The 14407-nt window shown below is 45.2% G+C and overlaps 2 protein-coding genes across 3 annotated transcripts in view; one reads left to right on the top strand and one right to left on the bottom strand.

Moving 5' to 3' along the window:
* Window positions 1–11725, bottom strand: part of LOC126455928 (uncharacterized) — an 82829-nt gene extending 71104 nt beyond the window's left edge. The window contains exons 1-2 of the mRNA XM_050091685.1: window positions 11575–11725; window positions 9235–9389 (exon numbers count right to left, since the gene is read on the bottom strand). Coding sequence (XP_049947642.1) covers window positions 9235–9389; window positions 11575–11725 — 306 coding nt within the window. The remainder of the gene's footprint in view (window positions 1–9234; window positions 9390–11574) is intronic.
* LOC126457087 (uncharacterized) overlaps window positions 1–14407 on the top strand; it is a 763934-nt gene that overhangs the window by 277786 nt on the left and 471741 nt on the right. The gene's annotated exons all lie outside the window — the stretch shown is intronic.

Below are 14407 nucleotides of genomic sequence, written 5' to 3' on the forward strand. Positions count from 1 at the left end.
GCTCTTTTAAATTTTGACTTTAATACTGGATGCCCTCTGTCTTCCTTATCTGCTCCACTTTCTTTTTTTATCACCACACAAGTTCTCCTCCTCATAGAGATCTTCAATGTACTCTTTCCAAGTATCCGCCCTTTCCTTGCGTTTAACAGTGGAATTTCCGTTGCACTCTTAATGTTACCATCCTTGATTTTAATTTCACCGAAGGTTGTCTTCACTTGTTTATGATGAGTGAGTCCTTCCGAGGATTATTCCTTTTTGCTCTTCGTATTTTTTCTTGCAGCCATTTCGTCTTGGCCTCCTCTTTCCTTCATTCGTCATTGATTTATATTGCTGTGTGCCTATGTTTCCATGAACATTTTTGTACTTCCTCCTATCGTCGATCAGATCAATTGAAGTGTTTCTTTTGTTATATGAGGTTTCTTCTGAGTCACCTTCCTTCTACCTATGTCTAACCGTCCAACATCTATGACTACCTTTCTTTTTCTTATCTTTTTTTCCTTTTTTTTTTTTACATGTGTACTGTTATTCAGCTGCCTACTGTTATATGAGTATTCCGCACCACAGTATCCACATCCTTAGCGAACTTGAAATGGATCTGATCATTCCCCAGTATTTCAGTATCCCACTTTCTTCCACACGGATTCTTCCGTACGGTTCTCTTGAACTGCAGCCTACTCTTCATTACTACCGAATTATGATCCGAGTCTGTATTTGGTCCTGGGCACGTCTCACAGTCGAATATCTGATTTCTGAACCTCTGCCTGACCAGGACGTAAACCAGCTGGAGGCTTCCCGTGCCTTTGAGTATTTTCCAAGTTTATCTCCTACACTTGTTGTTGGATCTTGCCCACTCGTCGCTTATAGGGTGCCAAATGGATGCTACGTTCTCGGAATGCTGTACAACAATCCAAGCAAATAACATTAGTAGTTTTATTTCTATAAAGCAGATTAACAACACTTAACTTTGAAGTTACATCGTTGTTCCAAGTGAAATGCAAACAGTAAGATTCTTCGCTATGGTCAAAGTCCAAGTAAGCACTTGATACGGATCACTACTAAGCACTAATGCCCATATACTAAGCCGATCTGATCGGCGGAGGCTGGCAGGAACGGCACTTATATTCATATCTTGCAGAGGGCGTTCCTGGAGCGGAGCGGTCCTTGTGAGCCGGCTACTGGCTGACGTTTCCTCACCGCCTTCTCTGGTCTTCCGTTCTTCATCTTCGCTCCGGCGCTTGTGGTTAAGCCAGAACACTTGTGATCATGAAACAGAGTATTCAGTATCACAGTCCGTGGTTTACTGCAGAAGTCAGCCTGTCGCCTCTCTCATTCCTACTGCCTAGTCCGTATTCTCCAGTAACTCTTTATTCTACTCATTCCCCTACAACCACATTCCAATCCCCCATAAATATTAGAACTTCATTTTCCTTTACGTACTGAATTACCCCCTTGAGCATCCTGATGTACTTTATCTCTTCATCTTCTGTTTGCGACGTCGACATGTATACCTGTTGTCGGTGTTGGTCTGCTGTCGATTTTGTTCGCAGTAGCCCCACTGTGCCTACGTCCCTATTCATAACGGATCCTACACCCGTTGTGCCATTTTCTGGGATTGTTGATATTACCCTAAATTCATCTGACCAGGAATACTTGTCTTCTTTCCATTACATCAATGATCCCCACTATATCCAGATCGATCACCTGCATTTCTCTTTCCAGATTATCTATCTTTCCAACAATCTTCAACTTCTGACATTCCAAGCTCCGATTTCTAGAATGTTATCCCTCCGTTGGTTATTCAATCTTTTTCTCATGGTCACCTCCCCCTTGGAAGCTCTCTCCCGGAGATCCGAATGGGGAACGAATTCGGAATCTATTGTCAACGGAGAGATCATCATGATATGTTTCCAGATTCAGGCCACATGCGCTCTGGATACACCCTATGTGCCTTTGGTTCAGTGATTTGAGTTAACTTCGGCATCTTCGTGTCGTTTACCGCTGCTGTTTTTTTCCGCCGTTTGGGGAGCAGTTTTCCACCCCAACGGCAAGAGAGAACCCCGAACCTTTGTCCACTACTCCGCCCTCTTTGACAAGGTCGTTAGGAGAAACAGGGTGCCTTCTTATGCCGGAAGTTTAAGCCGTCATTGCTGCTGGTTTTATATAAAATTTAACCAGAAGCTGGTTTGGAACCTGAGACCCAACACGATTTGATTACTAATCAGAGGTGCTACCCTAGACCCAGGTTACGCATTGGTTCCTATTCAAACCATCATCTTGCTTGCATTCTCTACTACTCATGTTACTTTGCTAAGTGGAATGGATGGACGCATCGTTTATATAAAAAACCGAGCGAGGTGGCGCAGTGGTTAGCACACTGGACTCGCATTCGGGAGGACGACGGTTCAATCCCGTCTGCGGCCATCCTGATTTAGGTTTTCCGTGATTTCCCTAAATCGCTTCAGGCAAATGTCAGGATGGTTCCCTTGAAAGGGCACGGCCGATTTCCTTCCCCATCCTTCCCTCACCCGAGCTTGCGCTCCGTCTCTAATGACTTCGTTGTCGACGGGACGTTAAACACTAATCTCCTCCTCCTACTCCTCGTTTATATAAAACACGAGTGTTCACTAAAATTTTGGGCAATAGGTCTATCCATGTATATCGTTCGCGAAAAACTCTCTGTGGAGACGAATTTAAATTAAGCATCACGCACTTTACATTTTATTATTTTATTTTTTGTTAACTGATTCCTCAAGTCCCCTTATCGTTCGTCTGCAATATCGATTCTGGTGAATGCGGTTCTGGTTGCCGGATTTCAGCTTTTACTGTCAGTTCCATGTGAATGCTCTGCCGCATTTGAGTTGTGACTGGATTATCGGGTTGCTACGTGCCTTTTTAAAATGTTCGTTAATGTAGACGAAGTGATTTTTTTGTGTTGTAAAGACAAAGAAGTAAAACTGGGCTGACTACTAACTTATTCATCTCTTTTTTTATTTTACTAATGAGAAGCAAATTGTATGAAGAGGTGCGTAAATGATTATGTATTTACTGAAGTATCAAAATCGGACAGTTTGCCAACAATCTTAACAGTGTATGAAACAGCACTTGTTTACTTGCAGCGAGGCATCTGGACAAAATCTCAATCTTTCGACGAAATCCTCCATTGGTTTCATGATGAGCTACTGACTGATTCTATGTTGTTGTAGTGATTATTTATAGCTCACAGACAGCTTGCGAACGGTCAGCATACGTCATAATTTCGTCCTGTTGTTAGATATTGAGTCCATGTCTGCGCTTGTGGCACCAGCTCCTTAGTAGGAACGTAAACAGCTCAGCACATGTGTGTTTTCTCAACGCCGAGAGCTTGTTTCCACGCATAAGGTTATAACCACTGTCCAGGTTGAAGTTGTTATCCCAAATTCTAATATCTACTGGCTGTATAGTAACAGACTTCCACTTTGTAGAAGAGTGGAACGAGATTTTGGTTTTACCAAATACTGGTCTGTTTATTTGTAAGACCATGCTAAGCAACTGCTGATTTCCCAAGTTCTCTATTTTTCATGTGCTCTCGATGCTACGCACGGATTCCAATTGTGAGTTGTTGATACTGTAGTCATAGGACACTACGTTTTTCGCTTTATGACGAACGCAATTGCATATTTCTCAATATTTAAATAATTTGATAAACTTTGCACCATTCTGATATCTTCCAATCTCCGAATGAGTGTGTAGCTTTTTCCAAATAATACTTCATTATAGATATCTGCTGCGTGTGGGAAGAGTCTGAGGTTAGTGTTAATATTGTCTGAAACGTCATTAATATACAAAAAATGGTTCAAATGGCTCTGAGCAAAATGTGACTTAACTTCTGAGTCATCAATCCCCTAGAACTTAGAACTACTTAAACCTAACTAACCTAAGGACATCACACACATCCATGCCCGAGGCAGGATTCGAACCTGCGACCGTAGCGGTCACGCGGTTCCAGACTGTAGCGCCTAGAACCGCTCGGCCACCCTGGCCGGCTCATTAATATACAGCACGAACAGCAATGGTCTCAACATGCTACCCTGGGGCACACCTGAAACTTTTTAAGTTATTGGCTTTCGGGATATGCCCATACAGCCATTTCAATAGTGAAATGTCAATTTTGACGATACTAACATAAGGATAACACAACACACAGTCCCCGAGCGGAGAAAATCTCCGACCCGACCGGGAATCGAACTCACTAGAAGTTACTATCCACCCATGGTAACATACTGCGTCAAAGAAATTGTAAGTAACGTCACAAATTTCACTTCATAATCCACACGATTGTACTTTGATCAATAAGTGTAAGCGTGGTACTGACTCAAACGATTTTTGGAATTCAAGAAATGAAGCGCGGAAATTTGCAAGTCCCAAATGTGACTTTTGCAAGAACACAAAAAAACAATGTATCTCTTTTTCTACGTAACTTATTTGTATCCAAAAATTTCAGAAGGTATTCTAATACCACTGAATTATGCTGTTCACTTCATCACTGCAAAAAATAATAATACAAATCAGAAAATAAATAATTTATGAAGAACGATCTAGATGCCATATCAGAAAAAACTCGTTCTAAGGGCCAACAAGCATCTTTAATACTGAGGCACTACGTTTTATTTGTGATAATACAAGTACAATAATGCAGCAATAGTGTCTGATTAGTAGAACTGTAGTCAATAAACCCATCACTGGAGAGCTTCCAGTGTTGTTGAGGAAGAAATGGCATCATCGTAAGTAGATCTTTATAGTTTGAAACTGATGAATATGACTGATCTTCAGAGGAAGTATGGCATGGTATTCATCAGCCATGGTCTTTCCTCTTTTGAAGACACTGACAGTTTGCCATTCTTCTGTTTCAGATTAAGACTTTTAGTAGCTATCTGAGATGGCTGAGTGTGAGACATTTTGATCATACTGCATTTGTATACCTCACAAGCCTGCATTAACAACAATGTTCCAGGAGCATCTTTAAAATCGAGTACGTTAGTTGTTTGCGTTGGAATTACATGGACTGCGTTCATAGCTTTAGCACTCAAAATATTTTCCAACTTCTTATTCTATTTTCAGAACCCAAATTACCTCGTTTCAATACAAGGATGTTTTGCTGGTGCCACCAAAGAGTACATGCCACTGCTTACCACTTAAACTGTGGGTCAACTAATAGAGAGGACGCTGCGTTGCTCAAAGACCGTGCGCCATCTAATAAATGTCTCAAACGTTTTCTCCACGGGTTGCAGTTGGAACAAGGAAAGGGATATGGAACGGAGTACCGAGAACACAGCACTAAAAACGCGTTTTGTGAAAAAATGGCACTTAGAACGACTGACAGTTTCACTCTTCCGCTACTGCAGATACGTGACCTGATTCGCGGATTTCAGCTTTTCTCATATGAGAAAAGTGTAAGCTGTATTTCACATGATCGACGTTTTGAGAATCCATGCTGGTAAAACTGAATTCGGTCTTCCGAAATTGTTTCACTGCAGACGATCGTAATGTGGGTCCTACTTTCAATAAGCACACGATCGCCAACATATTATAGATACTGAGATATATGATCGTGGGTTTGAAAATCAGTTTAAATAACTCAGTACAACAAAGGCCACTGGACGCGATGGTATAAGCGTCTGATTCTATTCATATTATAAGAAAGATCTCACTCTCTTTTGAGCGACGTTTTTTCCTCGGCAATAGGCGCCGGTAATTGCTGTTTTCAAGAAGAGTTCGTCAGACAGGTGTTCGCAATTATAGGACTTCATCGCTGGCGTCAGTCTCTTGTAGACTTAAGGAACGTCTTTAATGCTAATAGCATTGATTGATATCATGTTCCTTGACTTCCAGAAAACATTCAGCACAGTTCCGCAACGTCGCTTAGTGAACTAAATATGAGTTAATAAAATATCGGACCATCCGCGTGAACGGATTGAAGACTTCCTAACAAAATGGCACTCAGTATCTCGTTATAAGTCGTGTAAATATTATGAGCATCCCTAGAGAGTACTGTAGGTCCAGTTGTGATCAGTATATACGAGATCCGGTCGACAACGTCGGAAGATCAGTGAAGCTGTTTGCGGATGATGATGATGAATACCGGGAGGATGCAAAGCTGTAGCAAAGTGCAAAATGTCCTGAAGAGGATTAAAGTTTGATGCAGGGACTTGCAGCTGATGTAAATAAACGTAACGTAAATTGCCGGGAAGACCCACCACTCTTCGATTACAATACTGGCGACACATATCGTCTGTACAAAAAGTTCTGAGACTGATTTTACTCTTCGCGTACAAGCGACATCAACGCAGTAACTACAGCGCCAGCTTGAACTAACAACTGTAGACAACAGCCGTGCTTTAGAGCCGTCAGTTGTGACCAGGCAGCTTGAAGTAGTGAACGTGCGTCAGTAATGTGTCAACGTTGTTGTCACAAATCGCAATGAAGCATCAAACTTCTCTAAATCAAGTGTTTTAAGAGTTTCTGCAGCATGTTTTTAAGAAAGCTAAAGTGACTGCAAAGTTCGTCCCGTACACCTTGACTCCCGAACAAAAACTGACGACGCGTGGACGTCTACCGCGACTTGACTGAAATTGAAAACGCGGAAAATTATTTTCTGGAAAAGATCATCACGGGTGACGAGCTTTGGTGCTGGATACGAACGTACGACAGAACGACAAACTGCTGAATAGGTCGCTGATGATTTGCCAAGGGCGAAGGTATAAATGTGGCGCGCGAGTGTAAACACACAAAAAAGGACATTTATGGCAGTTTCGCATCGTTGTATCAACGTTCTGCGCATTGCACTCAAGTGGGTAGGGACTGAAACGTTACTATACACTCATGCTCATAAATTACGGATAATTGCAGAATGTGGCTGGCGCTTATAGCATTGGCACATACGGAACACACACGACAGAGATCTGTAAGTCCACAGTATTTTTGATAAGTTGAGAAAACCGTCCCGAAACACATGCGCTACAAAACGCCACTGTTTCCTGCGCATGTACCCCGACATCAGTATTGGATATGATCACCATGCACACGTATACAGGCCCCACAACGGGTTGACATACTCTGGATCAGGTGGTCTAGCAGCTGCTGGGGTATAGCCTCCCATTCTTGCACCAGTGCCTGTCGGAGCTGATAAAGTGTCCTAGGGGTGTGAAGACGTGCAGCATTACGTCGACCGAGAGCACCCCAGACGTGTTCGATGGGGTTTAGGTCTGTAGAACAGGCAGGTCTCTCCATTCGGCTGATATCTTCTGTTTCAAGGTAGTCCTCCACGATGGCAGCTCGGTAGGGCCGTGCGTTATCATCCATCAGGAGGAAGGTGGGACCCACTGCACTCCTAAAAAGGCGGACATGCTGGTGCAAAATGACGTCCCGATACACCTGTTCTCTTACAGTTCCTCTGTCAAAGACATGCAGGGGTGTACGTGCACCAGTCATAATCCCACCCCACACCATCAAACGACGACCTCCATACAGGCCCCTTTCAAGGACATTAAGGGGTTGGTATCTGGTTCCCGGTTCACGCCAGATGAAAACCCGGCGAGAATCACTGTTCAGACTACACCTGGATTCGTCTGTGGACATAACTTGAGACCACTATTCCAATGACCATGTACTGTGTTCTTGACACCAGGCTTTACTGGCTCTCCTGTGACCAGGGGTCAGTGGAATGCACCTTGCAGGTCTCCGGGCGAATAAACCATGTCTGTTCAGTCGTCTGTAGACTGTGTGTGTCTTGAGAAAATTGTTCCAGTGACTGCGGTAAGGCCCCGAGCAAGGCTACCTGCAGTACTCCGTGGCCGTCTGTGGACAATGATGGTGAGATATCGGACTTCTTGTGGTGTTGTACACTGTGGACGTCCTGCAGTGTAGCGCCTGAACACGTTTCCTGTCTGATGGAATCGTTGCCGTAATCTTGAGATCACACTTTGTAGCACATGGAGGGCCCATGCTACGACCTGCTGTGTTTGACCAGCCTCCAGTCGCCCTAGTATTCTACCCCTCATAACGTCATCAATATGTGCTCTTTGAGCCATTTTCAACACACAGTCACCATTAGCGCGTCTGAAAACGTCTGCACACTTACTCGCTGCACCGTACTCTGACATGCAGCAACACACCTCTGCGCATGTGAACTGCTGCCAGCGCCACCGAGCGACGACCGCAGGTCAAATGCACCGCATAGTCATACCCCGAGGTGATTTAACGCCGCAAACTGCCCAGCAGAGCGTTGTTTCACCATGTATCGGCATTATCCTTAATTTATGAGCATGAGTGTAAATAATAAAATGCTACCTGAACAATCATTTTAAGAACAATGATAAAAATGTGGACAGACGGCACAATTAAAAATACTTGAGAAACACTTGAACACGAAAACAATTGAAAAACCACTGAAAAAGTCGTTGAACACTACAGAAGAGACGTTGGCCATTAAAAATGGAGCACTGTGCACTTTCACTATAGCTGGAAAAAGGACCTGCCCTGGGACAGTTGATTGTAGAGGAAATGATGGGTGGGTATGGAGGGAGATAAGGGAGTGGTGGTGGTGAGGACGGTGGACTGGGAATATGTGGCGACAAAGACAGGAGTGGCTGTGGGGGACATGTTGAGAGGGGCAACTGGTATAGAGTGCCACAGACTGGAGAGTAAAAGAGATTAGGGGCGGCGGGGAAGGGGAAATGGATGAGGTGTGGTAGGGGAAGAGGAGGAGGAGGAGGAGGGAATCCTGGGAGAGGGGGGAGATGGATAGGGAAGGATAGGTTTACAGTTGACAGGCCGAGTTCATGGTCTGGGAGAGGAAGGCAACTGGAATTTCTTTGAGAGAGGATGTGGAGGGTGTGCAGGTGAAGGGTTTGTGGGATGTATAGGTAGAGGCGCGGCAGCACACTGGGATTCGAACGGAGAAGAGACACAACAGGATTGTCGGAGTCGTGTTAACAGATAGTGTAGGTCATTCGCAGGTGTTCATATGAGCGAGGAGAGGTGAGAATTTTATTTGGTGGTAAAGGATCTTCGTGGAGAAAGGTAAGCGGATGCAGAAAGATGGCGGAAAGCATGGTGTCGTGTTCTGAGGAGGCTTACAACGATGTGACGAAATACAGAGACGCGAGAAGAGTCAAAGCTATCAGTGTGGTGTTTTAGCGCTGCCATATCGCAGTACCGTTGGAAGATCGTGTAGGCAGGTCAGTTGGCTCGGCTTACCTTGTTATAGCCCAGCATCTCGATGGCGTCGAGTTCCCGCAGCATGTCGGCAGTCAGAGGCATCTGGCGGTGGAAGTTGAGTCTCGAGACGGCGTCCAGGCCCAGCATCAGCACGTTCACAGAGTCGTTCGCCGCCGTATCCCCGCCGCAGGAGCCTACAGGCAGAGCCGGGATAGACATAAGAACGCGCAGCCTCGCAGCGATTCTGTTTCATGAAATGTTGTCTGGCTTGTCACCGTCTGCTCCGCCTGGGGTCCGAGTTGATCATCAGCAGTTTCGGTAGTACTGGAGATGATCGCAGGCTGTGCACTATTTGGAATTCCGAACCGGTTAAGGGGGTCCAGTGGAAATTTGCTGCTGCTTATTGCTACGTATCAAAGTCTCGCTGGCGAAAGGGTGACTGCTAATTTTTTGCAGAACTCTTAAAACTACAAATTGCACCTGGATTGTACTTGTACGATGTGCTGTCTTAAATTTTCATTATTAATCCGCTGTTCGCCAGTAATTGATTTTTATCCTACTTGAAGAGTAAATGATTGCATTGGGAAAGAAAGACGCAATTGTCAAAAGAAAGAGAGCTCCTGTACGCTGACGTGCTGAGTACAAATCTTTGGTGAACGCTGGGGAACATCTAGCTACTGATGTTGAAACAAGAAGAAGATGCGCAGGAGGCGGCAGGAGACGGAAGGCAACTAAAACAAGGACCTTAAGTCAAATTGCCTTCTGCAATAACTGTTTCACGTGGTATCGAAAGTAGGAGCACCTACGTGACTGTCCCATGCGGCACGTGAATTTGAAGGTAATGATAAAGAGCTTGTCAAGATTTGTAATAAGAAATCTGATCCTAGTACTTTCTGGAAATATATATCATATATAAAAATACAGGATGATCATTCATGTCATTGCCCCTGGGACATATAAGTTCTAAGTCGAAATACCAATGGGACACACACAAAGTTATATGTAAACACCTCTGGGGTTTCGTAAGACGACTGCGCCAAAATTAAAAGACATGCAGATAAACACACACGTCGACAGGCCATGTCTCCAAATTTCAATTTGATAATATACCTACATCTACAGCTAGCGGCGGAGGGTACCATGTACCTATACTAACCCTTCCCTTTCCTGTTCCATAAGCAAATGGAGCGAGAGAAAAACAATTGTCTGTATGCCCCCGTATGAACCCTAACGTCTCGTATCTTATCTTCGTGGTCCCTACGCGAAATGTATGTTGGCGGCAGTAGAATAGTTCTGCACTCAGCTCCAAATACCGGTGCTATAAATTTTCTCAATAGCAGCCCGCCTCTGAGTTGCCGCGGATCACGACTACTCGAGCAGTACTCAAGAACAGCTCGGACTAGCGTCCTGTATGCTTACACCTCTGCAGATGAACCACTCTTTCCCAAAATTCTCCCAATAAAGCGAAGTCGACCGTTCGCCTCACATGCTCGTTCCATTTCATATCGCTTTGGAACGTTGCGCCCACATATTTAAATGACGTGATGTGTCGAACAGGACACTACTAATGCTGTATCCGAACATTACGGGTTTATTTTTCCTACTCATCCACATTAATTTACGTTGTTCTACATTTAGAGCTTGCTGCTATTCATCACACAACTAGAAATAAAGTCTAAGTTATGTTGTATCATCCTACAGTCTCTAAACTTCGACACCTTCCCCCACACCACAGCATCCTCAGCAAACAACGGCAGTTTGCTGCCCGCCCTGTCCGCCGGATAATCTACGTATACAGAAAATAATAGCGGCTCTATCACGCTTCCCTGGGGCACTCCTGATGACACCTTTGTCTCTGATGAACACTCGCCGTCGAGGGCAACGTACTGGGTTATATTACGTAAGAAGTGGCGAGTTAGCACTAGGGTGCATGCGTGTCAGAACGTGTACACAAATCATCCGCTCCTTACTCTCGCATCGAATTAGTTCGCTCCTGTAGAGCAGGCAACCCAACGAACAGATTTGCAAAGCAGGCTGCTGTGACGCCTTCCCTGATGTCAATGAGCTGCACGCACGTGTCGATACTGGGCACCTGTAATGACAAATAAAAACTTTGGAGAGTTACTTTATCCACTGATGAATATCTGTTTACTGTATATCTTTTAGTTTTTGTGCAGTCGCCTCCCCCGGAGGTACTGACGAGTCACCCCGTATGTCCCATACCTCCCCACGTTTGAGAACGAAATGGTGGGGAATTTTTTTCTACATTCTCACTCGGACTACGGCAATTATTAAAATAAGCATACATTAATTTCTTCCACTGCGAAAAAAAAAGAGGTCTGGTAGTGGAAGATTTGAGTGCGACAGTGCGGTACTGACCGTCAGCAGCGGAGCAGTTGTAGGCGGGCCTGGTGAGGGGCACGAAGGCGTGCAGGTCCTGCCAGCGCTCGCCGGGGCACGAGACGCGCACGAACTCGGGACCGCCGCCCTCGCTGTCCAACACTCGCAGCCCGGACGCCGGCAGCGGCATGCACCCGTTCGTCACCCTGCGGACACACGACGCAACGTGCGATGGAAGCAGCCGACGTCTGCACCCTGCAGGATTGACATTTCGACAGGAGCATATGAAGAAGCGGAGCAGCCGCTTCATTCCGCACAGAACTCACGCGCAATCTCAAGTATGGTCTACACTTGGGCGGACAAAAGCCAACGAACATCAGCAAATGAGAAATCTGTCAGGCGCAAACGGTAGGGAAGCGCGAGCGAACAGCGCTCGCTTGGTGCTCGCTCATGTTCAACTGTATGCACACATCTACATCTACATCTACATTGATACTCCGCAAGCCACCCAACGGTGTGTGGCGGAGGGCACTTTACGTGCCACTGTCATTACCTCCCTTTCCTGTTCCAGTCGCGTATGGTTCGCGGGAAGAACGACTGTCTGAAAGCCTCCGTGCGCGCTCTAATCTCTGTAATTTTACATTCGTGATCTCCTCGGGAGATATAAGTAGGGGGAAGCAATATATTCGATACCTCATCCAGAAACGCACCCTCTCGAAACCTGGCGAGCAAGCTACACCGCGATGCAGAGCGCCTCTCTTGCAGAGTCTGCCACTTGAGTTTATTAAACATCTCCATAACGCTATCACGGTTACCAAATAACCCGGTGACGAAACGCGCCGCTCTTCTTTGGATCTTCTCTATCTCCTCCGTCAACCCGACCTGGTACGGATCCCACACTGATGAGCAATACTCAAGTATAGGTCGAACGAGTGTTTTGTAAGCCACCTCCTTTGTTGATGGACTACATTTTCTAAGCACTCTCCCAATGAATCTCAACCTCGTACCCGCCTTACCAACAATTAATTTTATATGATCATTCCACTTCAAATCGTTCCGTACGCATACTCCCAGATATTTTACAGAAGTAACTGCTAGCAGTGTTTGTTCTGCTATCGTGCTCGCTGTGAGGTTAGAAATCTTTTCAGTGCACATACTGCGACATCGCAGCGATAAAGGCGTGGCTGTATTACATTATAAGCCAGCCAGTATGAACGTAGGCAGAGTTTGCTTATTTACTTTATGAATACATAAAGAAACGCAACAACAAGTTTTGGACTGAGCCACTGGTTAGTTCACGGCTACTGAAAAGAGCATTCGCGTCACTATTTAGAGATTTAAGATATCATGATGAGGTCCCATACTCCGAGGAGCGTGGGGGACGATGCAGGAGACCCGCACCGACGTACTAGAAAGGCAAAGTGGTTTGCCATTGCCTTCCTCCGACCGTAGCGCCGATGAATGATGATGATGAAGACGACACAGCACCACCCAGTCATCTCGAGGCAAGAAAAATCCTTGAACCCGCCGGGAATCGAACCAGGGACCCCTTGCGCGGGAAGCGAGAACGCTACTGCAAGACTACGAGCTGCGGACGATGTAAGAGAAGATAGAAGTAATTCATTAGTTACATTTGAATGAGTGTACAGCAGATTGATAAGTTAACAGCAAAACTGCATTCATCCAACGAAAGCGAAGACTATGCGATGAGGCTTTCAATATAACCAAACCTAATCTATTTTTGTCGTGAAACTGCACTTCGGAACTATTCTCTCCTACAAGAACTGGATCATTAACTGTCGTACAAGTCGTGCCCAGAGATACGTGGAGCGCGCTTCTGGACATCTAAGGAACAAATGGAGACTATTTTAAAGCACCTGTCGTTGTTAAGCTGAACTTGACTGTTAGCGCTATTAAATGGTGCTGTGTCCTTGACAATTAGTGCCGCTCCAGAGAGAGTTTTAAATTTGAAGACCCTTAAGCTGTCTGATCTCAGGTTCAAACAGGCTGCACCCAAGACAGGCAGGCGGCAGCTGTTGCTGGGGATGCGAACGCGTGTGCACTGTCCCACCCATCGACGACTGCTGCTCCACGGTGATAGGCGAGACCGCTGCGATGCAGCGGTAGTTGGCCAGTACAATTTTACGAAGCGAGTTCGCAACGTTACCGCCGCAGTTTGCGCGGCTCCACTCTTCCCCATGCACTGCTGAAACGCACGAGGAACCGACGCTGCGAACTCTCGATAATAAACTACTCGTGTCCGTCGAGCCTTACGCTGGTTAAGGGTCTTTCAGCGAACCACTAAGGCAAGTTCGCATCCTCACCACTTCGGCCCTAGCATCACACATCATTCGTCCACTGTTTTCAGCACGAAGAAGTATTGTTGATGACATCAGATGCATGCCCGATAAAGTAGTCAGAAATGAATGTAAAGGTGGTGATATAAATATCATAGATGCTTGTGGTATCAAAGAGATCAGCAGCACAAACGCCGAGGGAAAAAAATCTGACTGGAAAATTGCCAAAGCACACAAAGGTCGAATTGTGCACTCGAGAAAGATGATGATTTCATTAGCTACTTCCATGTTACGGAGAAAGAGTGAATGAATATAATTCTGCATTTACTTTTATTATAAAGGAACAGTGTAAATTTCTTCCAAACTAAACAGTTGTGAATATTTAATTAAGGTAAAGGAGCTCCAGTCGCTCTGTAGAACTTTATTTACTCCACCAATGGTTGAGGCCTTTCTAGTGAGCCGTTTCAAAAACTTGAAACTGACTTAATAGAAAGGCTGAAACTGTAATGGAGTAAATAAAGTTCTACAGAGCGACTGGAGCTTGTTTACACTAATGAAGCAGTTGCGAAGCACAG

The sequence above is a fragment of the Schistocerca serialis genome, chromosome 2 (genome assembly GCF_023864345.2).
Source record: "Schistocerca serialis cubense isolate TAMUIC-IGC-003099 chromosome 2, iqSchSeri2.2, whole genome shotgun sequence".
NCBI classification, from domain to species: domain Eukaryota; kingdom Metazoa; phylum Arthropoda; class Insecta; order Orthoptera; family Acrididae; genus Schistocerca; species Schistocerca serialis.